General features: G+C 34.1%; 2 protein-coding genes across 2 annotated transcripts in view; both read left to right on the forward strand.

The window, feature by feature from the left end:
• LOC128209142 (uncharacterized) overlaps positions 1-9887 on the forward strand; it is a 51932-nt gene extending 42045 nt beyond the window's left edge. The window contains exon 4 of the mRNA XM_052913038.1: positions 2266-9887. Within this exon, the coding sequence (XP_052768998.1) occupies positions 2266-3806 (1541 nt within the window). The 3' untranslated portion in view covers positions 3807-9887. The remainder of the gene's footprint in view (positions 1-2265) is intronic.
• Positions 9888-16048: 6161 nt separating this feature from the next.
• Positions 16049-20650, forward strand: part of LOC128208743 (HHIP-like protein 1) — a gene marked incomplete at its 3' end in the record, with an annotated part of 37794 nt that continues 33192 nt past the window's right edge. Inside the window, exon 1 of the mRNA XM_052912289.1 lies at positions 16049-17262. Coding sequence (XP_052768249.1) covers positions 16216-17262 — 1047 coding nt within the window. The remainder of the gene's footprint in view (positions 17263-20650) is intronic.

A 20650-nucleotide genomic window follows, 5' to 3' on the forward strand; every position in this document is an offset into this window, starting at 1 on the left:
GCTGTCAGTGTGCAGTCAATTATCAAGTCCTGTCAGTGTGCTGCGCATGCAACTGAACAAAGTCATGTCAGTGTGCAGGTGAGAATAAAATTATGTCAGTGTGCAGTTAATCATCAAGTCCTGTCAGTGTGCAGGTAACTGAATAAAATCCTGTCAGTGTGCAGTCAATCACCAAGTCCTGTCAGTGTGCAGGAAACTGTGACAAGTCCTGTCAGTGTACAGGCAACTGTGACAAGTCCTGTCAGTGATTATCCAAGGCAACATGTTTGACCAGTATGTTTTTTATGCGCCCGAAGGTGGTCATATTAAAATCTCACCGTCTGTCCGTGTGTCTGGTTCAATAACTCGTGTCCGTCCTGTAACTTTCTCTTGTATGGACAGATATTATTATAACTTGCCACATGTGTTCGACATACCAAAACGACGTGTCATGTGCAAGACCCGTGTCCTTACCTCTAAGGTCAAGGTCACTCTTAGTGTTTATTCACAATGGAATGCTGCATATAAGTACATAGAGTATAAGTTGTCATGTCCCGGCTGTAACTTTCTCTCGTATGGACATATTTTAAAATAACTTGCCACGTGTGTTTGACATACTAAGACAACATGTCGCAACCAAGACCTGTGTCCCTCCCTCTAAGGTCAAGGTCACACTTGTTTATTCACAATGGAACGCTGCATATAAGGACATAGAGTATAGGTTGTCGTGTCCGGGCTGTAACTTTCTTTTGTATGACAGTAATTTAAAATGACTTGCCACATGTGTTTGACATATCAAGACGACGTGTCACGTGCAAGACCCGTGTCCCTACCTCTAAGGTCAAGGTCACACTAAGTGTTATTCACAATGAAATACTGCATATATAAGGACATAGAGTATAGGGTGTACAGATTTTAAAATGACTTGCCACATGTGTTCAACATACCAAGACCACATGTCATGTGCAAGACCTGTGTCCTTACCTCTAAGTTGAAGGTCACACTTGTTTATTCACAATGGAATGCTGCATATAAGTACATGGAGTATAGGATGTCGTGTTCGGGCTGTAACTTTCTCTTGTACGGACAGATTTCAAAATGACTTGCCACATGTATTCGACATACCAAGACGACGTGTCGAGTGCAAGACGCATGCCCCTACCTCTAAGATGAAAGATACACTAAGCGTTTATTCACAATGGAGTGCTGAATATGAGTAAAGGCTGTCAAGTAGTATTGTGGTGTTTTTTATGTTCAGAGGCAATTTAAAATAACTTGCCATATGTAAGGCAAGATCAACATTTTATGTACTTGTTCATAGGTCAATGTCACATTTGGGGGCATTTGTCACATACTGTGACAGCTCTTGTTAAATATTCTTTGAGAAACAAGCTATATTGATAACAAAGGTTAAATTCTTTGACTCAGGTGAGCGATTTAGGGCCATCATGGCCCTCTTGTTCTTGTTTTATTATCACCTTTAGAAAGCTATACAGAGGATAATTGTTTGTTTCTGTGCAAAATCGCAATATTTGTCACCGAGTAAGCACCAAAAGCTTATTTCACGAATGGGGTAGCCATGAGTGAACAATATACTTTTGGTGTTCAAGAGTTCAAATAGTTTGCGATACTACATTGAAAAAAACATTCTTTTAAGTATATTCCTGAAAAACAACAACATTTAATTGTATTTTTTCAGAAAAGCGCGCCAAATTATATGCGAACGTAAAGTTATTTCTGAAATGGCATCATCGGAATTGTGTCCCAGCCCTCGGCATGATGTAGTTTGATTTGGACGTAAAAATTGCTAAAATTTGAAGAGTGAAAAATATCAAATTCATATTTTCACTGTTTGAAACAGTAAATTTCAATTTATTTCACTGACAAATCTCTATAAATCAGAGCATAAAAAATGACTTTAAATGTACTGAGCATATTTGACCGAAATAAAGTTTTGTTGTTGAGCATTGACAGGTGTTCACCAGGGTATTGTTAGCTATTTGGTGATCTGGGTCAAGAGTTTAATAGCTCTTTGTTTCTGATATACAATATCTTCAAATATATATTCAAGACAGAAGACATGTATAAATATTGTTGTTATTAATAGGCTTGACAAAAAATTTGAATTCCAGTTTTTTTTCAATATGTTGCATATCAGTAATAGTCCGAGACAAAATCTACCTACTCTGTGTTTGCTAGAATGTTAAGTTATGTATGCTTTGTTCTTTTGAGTTAACTGTCTAAGCGATATACATGAGTGAATAATGTCAGTGTTTCTATTTTCAGGACATCACTCTTTTTTCAACGAGGAACTGAAAAAACTTCTTTTGCAACTTGATTTGACAAACAAATTTCCCGAAAAGATATCTGTGGTAGAAGCTCTTACAGTAGACATACATAATAAACAGGAACCAAGCAACGAGGAAAATCTTAAAAAGGCGCCTTGGATTTTGTTAAAAAGTCTGTTATCAGCTGTTTATTACGCAAGGGATACTGTGCCAAACCAACTTACAAAATTGGAAGACACGGGAACACTAGTTGTAGATTTGGAACACTTTTATGATGCTGCACCACAAACAACAGAGGAAGGAGGATCGATAAGCAGGCTTGACATTTTTTGGACGTTATTTCATTGCTGTGACCCTTTCTTAAAACAAATTATTGTTAGAAAACTATATATTTGCAACTTGGCTGTGCCCTTTCTATCCAAAGATTACAGATCAAATTTAGTTAAGGCCTTCATCTGGCCTCTGCGTCATTTAAGTTTGTCTTTTGATGAATCATCAACGTTTAGTGAGCATGCTTTTGACATTTCAACTCATGTGGTCGCGTTTGGACGTCTTGGTAGACCCACGTTGTCCAAATCATGTATATTAAATGAAATTCTCTCCGACGAAAAAACAAAAACAAAATTTCCTGTATTCTATGATTACTCATGCGAGTCACAACATGAAACGAGGTCTGTGAGTAAAGGAACTGTTGATTTATTTTGGTTGCACCCACGTCCAGAAAACTATATGGAGATCATGACAACTCTTTTTAACATGAGAGGTAATTTAGCAGAAGATTTTAATGCATCTTTTTTAAATCTTACTAAGAACTTAGCTGATATATTAGTTGTATTTACTGACATTGATGACCTTAAAAGAAGCATTAAGTCTTATGAACATATTCTAAAACGATTTAAATTTGTGGTCGTGGTAATGTCAGGGCTAGTTTTCAGAGACCGAGATACTTTACAGGTGTTAAAATACATAAATGAAATTTCAAAAGAATCAAGCTCTGATATTAAATTTATTCAGACTAATAAAGGTCATGATGTAAGTAAAACTGGGGAAATTGTAGAAAATATATTAATGGTACTAAAAGAACACTTGAGAGGAAAAAAAGGCGACTCTTTACACGAACGATTTGATAGAAAGACAAGCCAAGATCTTTTAGTTGAAACAATTTTCCAAGCAGAATCTAACAATGCCGAACGGGCTGCAGATAATGTACTTCAAGAAATCATTCAGGAAACAACGGCGTGGAAGTATGACAAAAACATTTCAATAAAAGATGACCTTGACCACTGCAGACATTCAATAACGCCCTGCTCATCCATTTACTCTAGTGAACTAAGTAAGTTAATTAGAGCGCTTGAGGTATCACAATCATCAGATGAGTCGGAAAAAATTCAAGATCAAATATTGGGTGTCCGCATAAAGCAAACGCAAAATATAACAGAGAGTGTTGCTTCTTTTGTACAAAATCTGTGTGAGTGCAAAACAAATGTTGAAAGACATTTTTATATCAACTGGTTAAAACATGGAATGGAAAAAAAATGAGAAAACGTATGCCCCATTTACAATTGATGAAGGAAAACGAAGAGAAAGTCTTAAAACAGCTGCGCTTAAACAATGCAACAGAACACGAAATAAAACAACAAGAACTGACTATAACTGACATTGAGAAACAAATTGAAAATCTTACTTTTGGTGTAGAATTTCTTTTCAGAGAAACGGCCCACATATGCGATTCATTTATATATTTAACGGAAGATACAGAACAGATAAACCTACCTTCACTGGAAAAAATAACGAACCCATACGCTGATTTGGTCATTCAGGGACAAGTTCATCTAGAGCTAATTGACAGCGATAAATTTTATATGCCAACCCTTTGGATTAGAAATGTTCTTGCTTCGATCAATGCTAAACTAATCAATTCGAAGCTGATTACAGTGTCTGTTTTGGGATTACAAAGCTCGGGCAAATCAACTTTGTTGAATACCATGTTTGGTGTACATTTTTCCGTCAGTTCAGGTCGATGTACAAGAGGAATTTATGCACAGTTGTTGCCAGTGAGGTGTAAGTTTACAGGAATCTCTCCCTTTAATTATTTAATGGTTGTTGATTCGGAAGGTCTAAGGTCATCAGACCTTTTAACTGTATTATACAGTTACAACCGTGATAACGAAATGGCTACTTTTGTTACTGGATTAGGAAATATTTCAATCATGAATATCATGGGAGAGCATATTTCCGATCTGAAAGACATTTTACAGATAGTTATTAATGCTCTGCTACGCCTGTATGAAGCAAATAATGCTCTTCCAAAAGATCAAAGATGCTTTCTTGTGCACCACAATGTGTCAGAACACGCAGCTAAGAAAAAAATGTCAGCAGGGATTAAAAGGTTCGTGGAATGTTTAGACGTTGTAACTGAAGAGGCTGCAATCCAAGAAGGTTCTTTATCAAAACGTTTCACTGATGTCATTCAATTTGATCACGATTCAAGCGTACAATATATACCCTGCCTTTGGCAAGGGGTTTATCACTTAAAGCATGTTAACACTGAGTATAGCTCCGCTATTATCAAGTTAAAACATTGTCTTATGAACTCGGCAATGAATATTGACTCAGGCAAATCATTTACTGATTTTGGAATACAAGCAGTTGATTTATGGAAAGGAGTTATTTCAGAAAATTTTGTGTTTTCCTTCCGGAACAGGTTGGAAATTAAAGCATACTGCACGATATTTGAACAAATAAACAGAGCGCTGTGGCGTGAGGAGATGTATGTTAGAAAAAAAGTACTGACTTGTTCTCAAGGCAGCCTTTCACAATGTAAATTAGAAACAAATGTAGAAGACGAAAGGAATAAACTGAGATATGAAACTTCCAATGCGATTGAACAATTTACAGAGTCAGCATTAACCATGTGCGAAAAAATTTTTGGTGAGAGTGAATATAAAGATATAGCATTTAAATGGAAATGCGACATTCATTTGTATATTAAAAAGAGATCTGATGAAATACATAGTAGTTTAGTTAAAGAACTTAACAACAGTTGTGAAATCAAAAAATTTGAACTTTCCACTTTAAAGCTAATGAAGGACAAACGAACCTTGCTGAAATCAGAGGCCACTAAGCTTGCAAAAACATTACGCAAAAAGGGGAATGGAATTGATCGAAAAACCATTGATAGTTCATTTAATAAGATATGGAAAAGGTATAAAAATGAAAATGTTTGCGACAAAATTGACTTTCACGAATTAACAAAGCTACATGTGCTTGAAAAATTCAAAAATGATATTAAAATTCTCCAGAAAGTGATCAAGCATACAACAGAACCAACTACATTAAGAAATAGTTTTGCCTCAAGTCCTTTTTGTCGCACCGATATAAACACTGACGAACCAAATGAAGCTAAACAGATAATACTTTTTCAAGAATTAGAAGTAAATGTTAACTGTTTTTTACAGAAAGTGGAAGAAGTGATCCAAGACATTTGTACTGAAACAAAAGAACTACTCACAGTAGACTTTATGTCGTTTTTGCAAAATGTATGTGATTTGTTTCAAGAATTGACCTCAAAAGTTCGAAATATAACTTTGAAAAAAATATTTCACATTAAATTGGACGTGCATATTTTAAACTTTGCTTCTTGTGCGTTTAAAAACCACAATGAATTTTATGATAACCAATTCGGTATGACTGCACATATGAACCGGTATAAAAGCGAGTTGTATATTCTTTTTCAAGAAGATGTAGTTAACCGGACAGCAGAACATAGGGCAGCCGAATTGTTCTGTTTGGGAGTTTGTAACTCATTTAAAAAAAATGTATCCGGTCATCTCCGTTTGAAAACTGAAGAACATCTGAAAGGCAGTCTACCGTTTACAAAGCATAATCTAATAAAAGCCATATGCACAACTTTGGCAAACAATAACAAACTCGACCAATTCGTCGAATATTTAAGAAATCCAAAACTGTTTGCGAAAGGTTGGATGAAGCATCAATGTGAGGACAACCTAAACATATCAAAACTTGCCATAGAACAAGCTCGACATGAAGTGCTGCACATGACTTCAGCGGTTGAAAATGGTGTAAAGCTATGCTGCGCAAAATTTAAAGAAATGCAGTCGGTAAATATGTCAGAATGGTCCTCAATGATAATGACTTATCTGCAACATTCCGGTACAAGTCTTGATCATGTTGACTTTCAAACCTTTTGTAATCTTCGATATATTCAAGACATCGAATTCTTTACTAATATTGTGTTGGGACAAAACGACGAGGAAGGCCTATTGAAACATAAGACATCATTAGTCTTGATTGAAATCGAAGAAATGTTCTCAAAAGTGAACATTTCATATTCAAAAATATTGAATGAAATGTGGGGTTGTAACGAGCAATGTCCATTTTGTCTGGAACCATGTGCAAAATCAGAAGAACACGGCAGTTCCCCTCATTATTGCATTCAACATCGACCAAATGGCTGTGTAGGCTTAAGATTCGTGTCCGATGAAAAAATATCCAAAGAGACATGCAATGCATCTATTGCACTTAATTTTCAATACATGTGTTCAGTTATCAAAAATGCATGTGGCTGCAAGAAACAAGTTGGTCATCCTTATAGAGAATATAAGCAGCATTTTCCGAAGTGGGAAATAAGTCCATCTTCAAACAGTTTAGAATGTGCCAAATTTTGGCTTTGGTTTGTCGGAAGTCATAAGGACGAATTGGCAAAGTATTATGGTTATGATGTATCTGAAGTACCTACCTCGTGGGGAACAATTAAAAAGTCTGCAGCAATCCGAAGTTTATCAGATATATATTGAAGGAACAATGAGTATTGCATAAATTATGTAATACAACTTGGGGGTCAAATGCAAGTACCAATAAAGGTTATTACTAATATATTCTGAATACACTGTAACACAACAAAATGATACTGCAACACTCTTTGAATGGGAAAGAAATCGTTTTAATTATTTAATTGCTGAAAACACCTGTAAATAATCATAGAAAGGTTTTTAGACCTAATTACTTTTGTCTATATAAAAATAATAACTCTATCACACAAACGCGTTCATTTTTAACCATTTTTACGTAATTATTTATTTTTATTTTTATAAAAATAAAAATTTGGCATGTCACGTCTTCCAGAATTAATAAAGGTACACTTTTTGAAGTACACGCTTTTATATAAGTATTTTGTAGATCATGACAAGCATTTCTGTATGTATTATCCAAGGTCAAGGTTGTAATGTCCATAAAATGATGTAAAAATATAACTGAATCAAACGTATTCTGAGATAATCATTGAAAAATGTGTACTTTTTAACTTACATATGTCGACATAATGAAATGTTCTTCAACATATGTTTTTTTCTTCTTCACTATTATAAAATTATGTGAGAATAAGTTTCAAAGAACACACACAAAAAGTGTATTTACATTAGCTGCCGTTTTCATTTACAATTAAGAGTAGTTCTTACAAAATTTACTAAGCTAAATTGAGTGTAAAAAAATGGTCGACGTAACAACAATTGGAATGCCAAAAACACTGGGTAAAACTATATCAAAATATGTATTTATATAAAACTGTATTGATTCTGATGAATAATGCACCAGATAAAGGTGAACTGAGAAGTTATTCTTTTACATTTGAAATAAGCAGTTTTAAATTGATATTTAATTGGCACATGAATTCAAAGTAATCTTCTTTCTCGATAACATGTTATTTGCTTTGTTGTTTTATCTGCTTTGTTGTTTTATCTGCTTCTTTCATTTCTCTATCGCCGTTTTCCATTGCAACATTTTATTTGTATATTTGTCTGCGTTTTTTCCCGTATTAGGCGGGGCTTAAAAGTCAATACTCATTTGTGTACAAAGCTTATTATAATATTTTACAGTCATTTATCAAATTATTGCAACAAAAGGTTTGAGTTTGTGTGTTTTTGTGGACGTTAAAAACATATTTTGAAATATAGAATTGTTTACATTTACCATTTTCAATGTTCGTCGTTATGACTAAGAAATCATTTTTAAAGGTTTATTTTGCATTTAGATTGTGAAATGTGTATTGAATACCTTTTGCATCTACATTATCTGTCAGTGTATAAACAAACAGTATTTTTCAATTGTTTTGTTATGATGTTTGAAAGATATTTGTATATTTCATGTTATCAATATTTTTTTCTATTGTAATAAGACTGATCTCTTATATAGTTTAGCATTGTGTTTTTAAATATGTGCTAAATTGTTTAAACACATGAATGTTAACGCATTTATTTCAACCATCATCACCAGGCTAGGAAAGTTCGAGTACTAACAGATCTGAACTTAACAGTCATCAAATATATCATAGATTATATGTTAAATGCGTCATTTTAAAACATTTCATTTAAGAAGAATTTTGTTCCCGTAAGTGTCCATTGTACTTGACAACACTAAAATGAATTACAAACCAGACTTTGTTTTGATGAGGTCTTAGTAGAACCTTAAAAATATCTACTTAAATAATTTACGGTTTACATTTTTGAAGGAGCTATTTTTGTTAATTTCATCAGAAAAAAAATCTTGAGTTCTAACAATTAAATCGATAGAAATAGCACATCGTTTTATTCAATGCAAAATCGTTTGCATTTAAGTACGCAGTAATGTAGACTGTCATGTCGAAATTTAATCAAATTGGTCTGAAACCAGTGCATTTTATTGAGAAGGCCATTATTTCAAAAGTTTCCCCGCCAAACCGAACACCCCATTCAGCAAGTAACTACCGTAAACATAAAATCAATTTATCTTGTCTGTTTTTTGAGGAAAAATGTCAGGGTACTGCCATAGCCTTAGTGTCGTTACAAAAATGTCCAAGATATTTTCATTAGATTTAACAATCATGTTACCAGCAACAATACGCAAATGTGTTTGAAGACCCATAACTCTGGCTTTAATGATAGTCGAGTAAAGTCCTTGATTGACAGAGAAAAAGCAGACTTGCGTTGGTATCCGTTTGAAGTGCTCTTGTTCCAAACTAATATAAGAAAATGCATCGAAAGATGAGTTTTCTAACATGTAATTACTCCTCGCAAATTAATAGGCATTATTTAACAAATGCGTGGTGTTATTAAATTGGTAGAAAATGTGTATCAGTGTTTAAAGCGAACACCCAGTTTTCACAGGCCCGATCAAACCTACCAAACGGTTAATCTTTAGTGGATTGAACACATTGCCTCATTGTAGTTTATATAGTTTACTTTTATACGTTTACAATACGATTTCAAATGAAATGTTTGAATGATTAACATATTTGTGTTTCTGTATGTGCTATGTTAAGTGTGAATGAGAGAAATTGTTCCAAAAAAAGTGTTTAATCTATACATAGAGTTACTTGAAGTGATACGTTTATAAAATGAAAACTAATTTTTTCTTTGTTGTGTAAATGTAACGCAATTTAACAACTGTTTTACTGGTTTAGATGTTGTCAAAGATTGGCAGATTAAATGGAAAATTAAATTGAAACTTCCACCTTTGACTTGTCAGTCTACACAAAATAAACACCTCTTTTAATTGGAAATCTAGCCATTGGTTTGGGCAATACTATCAAGCAATATCTAAACGTAATTGTAATGACGTCGAAAATGAGATTCATTTTATTGTAGATGTGGTGGTTCAGTGTAATTGAATAAATGTGTTTTGGTTCATTGAGCTTGAATACATAATTCGTATATTTATACATATGTATGTGTATACATATGTACATTGTATAGATCTTGAACATGATCCATGAAACATTAACACTTAATGCGTGATTATACTGGAAGAGATATTTCGTTTATACATAAATATACGACCTGCAGAAGAAAGTTAAAGTTACAACTATGCGGTTGTCATATTTACCTTACAATAAAAGGAGTCCTAAAAATAGTTTCTCTGAAGAATTGTTCCCGGATATAATAAAGGAAGCATTTATTTTACCGTCTATAGAAACTCATACAGATAACAGCTGTATTCACCCATTTCTTTCTCCAAAATATATAGTTTCTTAACCATTACACGCACAAATATATTTGCATAAATTGCAACTGTGGGTCCCGGAAAACTCACTAGACTAACTGTTAATTGGCATTTTATAGTGGAAAAGCAGTTGTAGCCTTATTTAAACCACTCAAATAGATAAGACATAACAATACATAAAGAAGGAAATTTACAATATTTTACTATAAAATTTGGATTACTCTAGCATTCCGTTCATAACCCAAAGGTTTTTTTAGCTCACCTGAGCACGATGTGCTCAAGGTGAGCTATTGTGATCACCCTGTGTCCGTCGTCGTCTGTTGACTGGTAACACTCTAGAGGTCACAATTTGGGCACAATCTTAATGAAACATGGTCAGAATGTTACCCTCAATAAAATCTTGGACTATTTCGATATTGGGTCATCTGGGGTTAAAAACTAGGTCACCATGCAGGTCAAATTAAAGGAAATGCTTGTTAACACTATAGTGTTCACATCTATGACTGTATCTTCAGGAAACTTGGTCAGAATGTTAAAATTAATAATCTCTAGGTCAAGTTCGAATCTGGGTCATGTGTGGTCAAAAACAAGGTCACCAGGTCAAATTGAAGGAAAAACTTGTTAACACTCTAGAGGTCACATTTATGACTGTATCTTCATGAAAGTTGGTCAGAATGTTTAATTAGTGTATATTTATTATCTTTAAGTTTATATAAACAATCTCTAAGTCAAGTTTAAATCTGGGTCATGTGCGGTCAAAATCTAGCTCTTTATATATCTAGATGTTTTCATAAAGATGAAGATTTTTATTTTTCCGAGAACGACACCAGAAAAGTATGGCATCTTTCATTATGTACTTTTTGGCGTTTCGTTACCTTTTTTAGGCCACAACAAATTGATCATTTGTTCTACGGATTTTGCCCAAAAAAAAGTAGGAGCGAGCGAGCGAGCGAAAAAAAAACAAAAATTTTTTTTTTTTAAATTTAAGGCAATTCAGAGGCGAGCGCAAGGCGAAAAATAAAATAAAAATTAAAAAGTTTATTTCTTACTAAATTTATCATGCAATATCAAGAAATGCTTTTTAATTGCAAACATAGGTTCTTAGTTTAAATATAAATGAAAAGGTTTTGATTGTATCACATAAAAATCTGTCTCAATATATAACAAATGGCAATAAGATCCAGTGCTTTACTATTACTTAAGACACTGCCGATTAAATTGCGGGACAACACAATTGAAGCAGTATTAAACAAATCTGCAAATGGGGCACCGGTCATTATATCAGAGCAGGTGGTGGAATAAAGATGTTTCCCTTCCAAGACCTCGCCTTTACCACGAACCAATGGTTTATAGGTCCGTGAAAAAAAAATCATGACACCCTCCATAGCTTCAATGCCCGTAAGAAACAGGCCACTTTAATAACAGGCCACTTTACTACAAATCGATCAAAGAAAACAAGTGGATAAGAACAAAGAATTGACAAAATTAAAACAGTCATTTTACTTATAAAAGGTTTTATTTTCTGATTTTACTGATGTTATTTTTATACTGTACATGTATGTGTAATGCACTAGTCAATTGTAACCACGACCCCCAAGGTCCGGGGAATAGCGGGGACTTTGACTTTCGGTCCAGCCAACCCCGGATAAAACCAACGGTACTGCGGGGCCACCTGGAAGGTCAAAACACGGCCCATTTCACCGGCTATCTCCGGTATACCCCCGGTCCTGGGTGGGGGCATGGTTACAATTGAATGGTGCATAACCGATAAATACAGACTGTTTCTCAAACATTTACAAGTCCTTCTATTTTTATCAATTACGAGTATAAAACTGAGAAATGCATTTTAGAATTTAAAAAATAACTCACGAAAGCATGTTCATTTGTTGTAAGTCGAGTGTCCGTGTATTTTAATATAAGTTTTGCACTCAAAATCTGATTTAGTTATTATTTAACACTAAATTTTGAGTACAAAGCAATGAATTACTTAAAACACACATAAATAATTATTGCCTTCGACGCTGTGAAACTGTTGTTGTTTACTGAAGACTATAATCCATTGACTATGACACTGATTTTCAATTAAAAATGTGTATTTTACATTAACGAAAACTGAAAGTACCCTGCAAATTAATACCGGAAATAGATAACAACGGTGCGTCCTGCAAAATATTCCCGACAAAAAAGACTGTCAACAAATATCGGCTGTTTTGCGGTTACCCGGACCTGATTTTGTCCTGATACAAGGAAAGTTTGCTCGCGGAGAATGTAAAGCATGGAAATACCTTCAAAAAAAGGCGAAGTCGACGTTGCAGGTTCAAATTTTAAGTAAAAAAACTTCAGAAAATAGAGGAAATTCAGAAGTAAAAAAATAAATAATATGCGCGGCCAAATAGTAAGTGCGGGCGCAAAAAAAAAGTTTTTTTTTTTTTTTTTTCGTTTTTCGAATTTTAGGTGCGGCAAATCCGACGAACAAATGATCAATTTGTTGTGGCCTTAGGGGTGAAAACATCTCTGTATTGAAAATAAATCGTGTTAGTCAAACAGTGCAAATCTATTTAAAACTGTGCATGGTTCTGATACTCCTACCAAAAAGCTGCACTGACTCAGGGATTACCCAACAACAATAAAACCAAAAACAACCTTTATTTAATGTCGAACAACCTCAAGCCATTCGGACACGTGTCATGGTGGCATGCCTCTGGTTTACCACGGCCGAGTATCTTTTTTAAAGATACTTCTTGTATAAATTGAGGAGGGGATGGGGTGTTATTCCTCGGGTTTACCACGGCCGAGTATCTTTTTTAAAGATACTTATTGAATAAATTGAGGAGGGGGTAGGGTGTATAATAAATTAATAATATTAATAATTGTTAACGACGGGCTGTCAAACTGATGGTCATATATTGCAAAAATGAAAATCTTGCGGCAGACAACATTTATTTTCGTTTTGGTCAAAGCCAGTCGAAAGACCTCGGCCATTATCCAACAGAATTTCAAGAGTCTATCTCGAAGCTTGCCGGAGATGGCCGAGTTGTAACGATGTTCAAAGGCGGCGCGTGAGAAACGCCAATTGGAGCACATGCAGTGGCTTGATGGCAAGAGCTCATAAAAAGTCATAATAAATCAGTTCAACTAGCCAAAGTATATTTTACATACATGAGCGTGCTGTTGCCAGATGGGTCACGCGCAACAAGGCACAATTTCTTATTTCTTTACTGTATTTTACATGAAAATGGCAATAAAGAGCAATGGAATATATGATTGTATACGCCCTTTATTCAAAAATGAAAACGCATATTCATTAAAACGCGATTTTTTAGAGGATCTACATTGTATTGGCGTTAACATTGATTTGAAGTTGATACGCGTCTTGACGTCATTATACAATGTCGCACGACATGTACGTTGGTGAAATGTACAAAGAAAGTCACAAATGGATTCTTTTAGGTGTGCGAAAATAAACAATTGTATGGTTCTTGTCCGGATTGAAAAACCTGATCCTCGGGCACGCTGCGTTTTCGATAACTCGACAAACTTCGATACCGGCTTACCTGTGTCGATTTTTCTATCCGGACCCGAAACACATGATAGATATACGTTAATATGATAATTATAAATATTGTCTGTGTCATAACATGGTTTCGCATAACGGTCGGAGAAGTAATCCTTGTCCAAAATTACAGCGTTACATCGTTCTACAACAGTCCGTCGAAGTTGAAATTGTGGCAAAGGATTGCATCATCAAAATACATGCAAATCTAAAATATTTCACACCTGTAGAAGTAAAAATTAGCATAGTCTTTTATAGGCTTAGAAATATATTCATATCTTTTCTGTTATTTTTTTTATAGAAATTAGTGTCAAATACTTGTTTTTTAACAGCGGTTGTGACCCGTGGTGACCCATGGGAGAATTCCTATGAAGTCACGTGACTCATCACCCTGTATTTGTCATATTTATAAGTGAGTATAGTACAGTTCTTCTTTATTATAGCGTCGTCCCTCTCATAGAAGTGTCAGTCCGCTGAACGTATGAGACACCTTGAACAATGAACATATTTACATCCGATTCATTTATGCCGAGCGCCTGGCAGGAAAGCCATTTGTTCCCATTATTCAACTAGCTGCGAGTACATCAGAACAAGTCCGCAGCAGGGCTTGGACGTTCATTCAATTGGTAGACACTTTCACTGTGATTTACTATAACAGAGAAATCCCGACATAAAAACATATTGGAAATAATTCCAATGGAGCTGATTTCTTAAACAATTTTAAACCCAAAGAAACAGTTTATCTTATTAAAAAACGAATAATTAAAAATAGAGTACGTACAAAATGTAATATGAACTCTGATAACAGTGAATATAATTTCCTACTTGTGTGTCCATTCTTATTGTGAACCTTGAATAACGCATCTGCCTTACTTTCAATCACGTTGGACTGTTTGTACGTTATTGCCAAAAACTTATCTAAATTTATCATTAACATGATTGCAATTTACTTACCGTAAGTTAAGACGAGGATGTTCTATCAGAATATATATTGATAATCAGATGTTTTGCAGTAATGATAAAGTAATACACCTGATCAACTATAACCATTTTATTTGCATACTTTTATCCTTTAAACAATGCTTAATTTTGAACTATTGTAAATATACAATCATTATTTAGCGTGTTTGTTTGTATAATGTTGATGGCAATGTTCTTGATGCATTTCCCTCACACGTATCGATTTTGTTTAATCATATTTTATTGCTCTTTTGTAAAGAATTATTTTGCATACAATTTACATGTACATTTACAATCAAATAAAACAAAAAGAACAAATGGGTTGGGCTACAAGTCATTACAACATTAGTTTCAGCCCTTCCCAGGCGTCAATATAGCGTCAATGTCGTTTAAATCTATAATTAAACGTAACTAGAAAAAAGAGATAACGTTAATTACTTTAAAAAAAAGAAGAAAAGAATTGGTTGCTACCAAAAGAAAATAGAATGTAATAACATACCAGACCGTTTATATCGTGATTGAGGGTGATATCAAAAGAAACGTTTCGTTAATTTTATGTACTTTAGAACTTCAATAAAAAACACACTATTTTCATCGACTGTGTTATCTTCTATCCCAAATAATAATTTAGATGTACTTAAAGAGTGAAATATTATAGTATTTCGAAAAAATAACACGCGTTCTTCGCCGTATCTACTACATTTAAAGAAATAATGTTCTGCATCTTCTGTGCCTTGTCCACAGTCACAAATAGGAGTATCACGAAGAAAGTTTATGTGGAGATGTGCATTAAGGTTGCTACAAGCATTTAGGATTCCTGTATGGTGTATATTTGAAATTCTGTCCCCGATCGATTTGACGATATATAACGAAATTTAGCTAATCTCGCTATTTCAATCCTTGTCGCCCCAGCGTATTCTTATATGTTATGAATACGGTGGGGTGCTGAGGATTGCTATGTTATGTTGAAATTTATATAAAGTTCTCCCTATTAAGTGTTCTTTAAAACCTTTCTGCGGAATAACCAAAACGATATAAGTGTAGCCATATATAGGATCGTGTTACCTTATATAGTAGCATTTATATTAAAACATAAAAATAACATACTCATGTTCGAACATGTAAAACACATTGAAAGTCACAATTCAGGGGCAGGCCACTACGTTACCTTGTAGAGAAGAAAGCGTAGACTAGAATGTTAGTTGTTTATAGCCTTATGAACACTTCTCGTGATTTATCATTTTACAGCGCACCGGCTAAAACTGCGCCAAATGTCAATTCGACCATGACAGCTGTCAAAGGATCAAAGCAAGCCAGGTAAAGTAGAAGTAATTACTGGCGATTCGGTTCACTGCAAGTCAAGTCTTGCGATGTAGGCTTATAATTTAGAAAGCTGGTGTTTGTGTGTGTCAGTGTTTATATAACACGCAATCCGTCAACATGGGACGCGCGTGCAGAAAATTAAATGTTATCTGGTGTTCTGGATTGTTGTTCTTGGTTTTGATAGTCGTTAAGATAAAATGCCATCCTCAATGTTTGGATTCTAGACCACCTTTTAAAGGGACAGGTTTAACATTTTGCTCGCAGTATCAGGACTATGGATGCTGTACTAGTCAAGACGATGTGCAACTGAAAGAAAGATATGATAGAATACAACAACTTATTCCTCCGGAAAACCAGCAGATTTGGACTGATTGCTCAGAGTATGCCAAAACTTTCGTCTGTCAAGAATGCTCTCCTTATGCTGCTCATATTTTTGATGCCGAACAAACCACCAAAGATATTGTCGTTAAACCGAGAGCCTTTCCTGGTCTATGTAAAAACTACTGCAGCACTTTCTATCAAAAATGCAAAGATTTTGTGAAATATTACATGGATGAGGCTGGTAGCGGCTATATGGAAGAAGCTTTGAGATTAACCGAAGCTTTATCAAGTCAGATGGAATTTTGTACAAATGGCACCAAGTTGATCGATAATGACTATTGCTTTCCGGAGCTACTAACAAACCCAATACTTAATGGGAACATTACGATTGAAAAAGTAACACAAGAAGGTTGTTTATGTTTAGAGCCTATGAGTACAGTTTTTTATAGAAATCCTATTTTTCTGAAGCATGCAAATGACAGTTCTAAAAGAATGTTTGTTGGGGAACAGATAGGGCTGGTGCATATAATGTACCCAGATGGTCGTGTATTGGAGGAACCATTCTTAGATTTAACATACGATATCAAAACAACAAGCTCTAAGGGCGATGAAAGAGGAATGCTTGGAATGGCATTTCATCCAAACTATATCAATAATGGGTTATTTTACATTTATTATTCAACTCACATAAGTGATTATGAACAGATTCAGAGCGGAGCAGACCATAAAATAAGGATTGAAGAATTTAAGGTTCGGGATGACAATCCTAACAGTGTTAACACCAGTTACAGCAGAGTCATCTTGGAGGTCTATGAACCATATTGGAACCATAACGGGGGAGAGGTAATCAGACATTTTTTTTAATGTTATTAAGCTTTATTGCAAAAACACCTCTATGCTTTGTTTATCAATTTAAGGCATTTTCACCTGAACAAACTATGGCCCGGTTTTGCAGACACCTGGCCCCTATATCACAAAAGTTATTGAGTCATTTCTCAATCTCAACTCATTTAACCACATAGCCGCATAGCATGATTCAAAAGTTTATATGATTTCGTTTACTCATTCTTAAAGCTCATTATCTTATAGATTATGTTGAAAACAATATTTGGTCAAATAGTGCTTTAGAAATAACAGTAATATTCTTACGAATATTGAGCAATGATGTTACTGAAAAAGAAAAACATGAATCCACAAGAGATTGTGTTTTTAAAATGAGTAAAACAGTAGCAAATTTATACTGTATATAAATGTGGAAAAATGAGTTGAGCTTGAATTTGAGATATGACAAGAATTTTTGTGATATTGGTGCGTCAACTATGCTGTACAGTGTATGTCTCCCTTCTATAAATACAAATCTCAAAAAAAAATCATGCACCTATCTTTATGGTTTGCCTTACCTAGTGATAATGTGCATACATTTCTGGTGATTTTTTTTTTATCTGGCATAAAAAAGGTCGACATCAGGAAACTGACTGTCCCTTCCATAATGAAGCCCTGTGCTAGCATTACTAGAGGATACTGTGGTGTTTTCAACTGAATAATGGGTTGAAATTCGCAATTCCTAAAAGTTCATGTTTTTCCCCAAAATTCAACTCAAATGTCACAATTCCCCAAAAATTAAATCAGATGAGGCTTTGCTTTTTTGTTTGAAATAAACTCAGTACTGCATTGTATGGTTAATTCACTATATTAGGCATTTTATCTCTATTTTTACAAGTCTAAAGGCCCCATTCACAAAAAATGGAAATAACCCACTGCATTTACAGTTTATACTACTTGTAAGGCCTAAAAAAATACATTCGGTTCGGGTTACCCGACCCTACCTACGGAATAGGCGCCGACCCTACCGTTTTTATAGTCCGTTTGAAAAAAAAAAGAAAAACTAAAAAAAAAATTAGTTGCTTTTCAATATGCAGTTTAAACCTTAAATGCTTATACAGAAGATAACTTTATAACTTTAACACCAATCCAATGATGAAAATGATATTCTTATATAAAGCCTAATAAAAAAAAATAAAAAAAAGCCTACCTACCCTACCTATTTTTGAAAAGGATGTAACCCTAACCAATAATTTTTTTTTTAGGCCTAAGTACCCATTCTCAAAACTAATATATTATTTTTATCATGCTACTGTCCACACTCTTAAAAAAATAATGCAGTGTTGTTGTTTTTGTCCTGAAAATTTCAACCCCATCTCAAATGCTAAAAACACTTTTTCTTAAATGTTATAATCAAATTACCAATTTTGAATGTCTTTGTCAATTAAAAAGGGACCAAATGGACTGAAATTGGTTATGTATAATGGAGGTGATTTTGCATTCTTAAACCATTATCACATTTTTTCAGTTTTCCTGTTTTATAATTTTTTAAATCTGCCACTCTCATGAAATTGAATGTTTCGACAACTTTTGTTGTTGTCTTGGAACGAGCCATTTTTTTAAAAATTGCATGGAAACCAGTTAAATAAGACTGCTGACTAAAAAATCAGATCGCAGGTTTTCATGTTTATGTTTAAAATTGATGGTTTATCATTTTTCTTAAAGTATTAGTAACCCTTTCAGCCATTAATTTAACGATTGGTGACAACAACCCGAGATGGTAAAGAAAGTGTCTGAAGTGAAAATGAACACGAAAGAAGAATTCTGTAGAGATATTAAGTACTGCAATGTGTGCATGAGCATGCATGTACTTTGATAAGGTACATGGTTGTTTTACAACAATACAAAGCTAATATTGTGCGCACTGTTTTCCCATTTAAGAAAGCACCATGCCCCTATTTTGGACCACCCTGCCCTTTTTTTGGCCCACCCTGCCCTTTTTAATTCCTGGCTAAAACACTATCATTAAACATTAATTATAGAAAGGTAATATAAAAGTCTGGAATCTGATCTTTTGCCAGCAGCATCACATGATAATAGATATTTACGCAAACAATTGGCTCATTCCAAGACAAAAAATAAAAAAAAGTTGTAAAACTCTGTAGGAGTGCAGTTTTAAATCATTCTTGTTAATTGCCATGCAAGTCAAAATGAGGCATCGATCCCAATCAGAATTGCCCTGGCCCCATTCCCAAAATTCTAAAAAAAGCACACACACTGATCTTTTAACAATGATTCAAATATAAATGTGGCCAGTTAACACTATGTTAAAATCATTGGCAGTTAAAGTTTCATGAGGATCTTTATAGTTATGCCGTAGGAAAAGAAGCTGATGTTAGTATTGACATTAATTGATTTACACTTGAGATTTATTAAGTGAAATGATTCGATACATGTAGGTTATTGTTCATGTATTATAAATTAAACTAAATTATTCCTATAGAGCAACAGTGACCATATGAATAAGTTTGATTAATTTGTTATACATGAATTTGAACCTAGCAATGTTATGACTAACAAGTATCCTTAAAGATCACTAAGCCTATTAAATTATTTGATACAATCATGTAGCAAATAACCAGAATGGAGTGCATGGTTGGCTCTGATTGGCTTGTTTTTAAACGATTAAATATAAATAATTATATGCACATGATGTCAGTATAATATTCAATTGTGATTTAATTAAAGTTAATTAAACTGAGGTCCACCAATTGTTTTACAAATGTAGTCTTATGTTACAATTATATGACAAGAAATACCCATGGGGGCAAATTTTCCCAACCCCCAGACTTTTGGCTTGTTTCTCCCGAAGGGTATAATTTACCAAAGCATGTATTTCTTGTCATACAATTGCAACATAGGAAAGACTTGATATAGCGTTTATATGTACATATTAACATATATTATATGCTTCTGAAGTAAATTTGCCAACTGGGGGGGGGGAATTTGCCCTCAAGAGTAAATCTTGTCATGTAAGTACAAAAATAAACATATTCCATGACATCAAATTCAGTCCCAATTTGTTAAACATTTATTAGTCATCAAAGCTAAAAACAATCATAATAACTGGATAGAACTAGCAGGTTCCTGAACAAAGCGTAAATTCAGGTTCACTTTAAAGGGACTTGCTCGCTTATATGTTGGCAACATTTTTTTCACCTTTCTCGAAATTGAGTTATATTGCGTACATTTTTTTAGCAAACACCTGAGAGATACTGATTTAAAAATATAATTATGAAGATTAACCCTTAACAAAATTAATTTAAACAAAAAATTTCTGTCACAGTTTAAATAATTATTAACAATACTGTGCACTGACTGTGAAGCTGTAATTTAAACTTTTGATAAT

The sequence above is a fragment of the Mya arenaria genome, chromosome 11 (assembly GCF_026914265.1).
Source record: "Mya arenaria isolate MELC-2E11 chromosome 11, ASM2691426v1".
NCBI classification, from domain to species: domain Eukaryota; kingdom Metazoa; phylum Mollusca; class Bivalvia; order Myida; family Myidae; genus Mya; species Mya arenaria.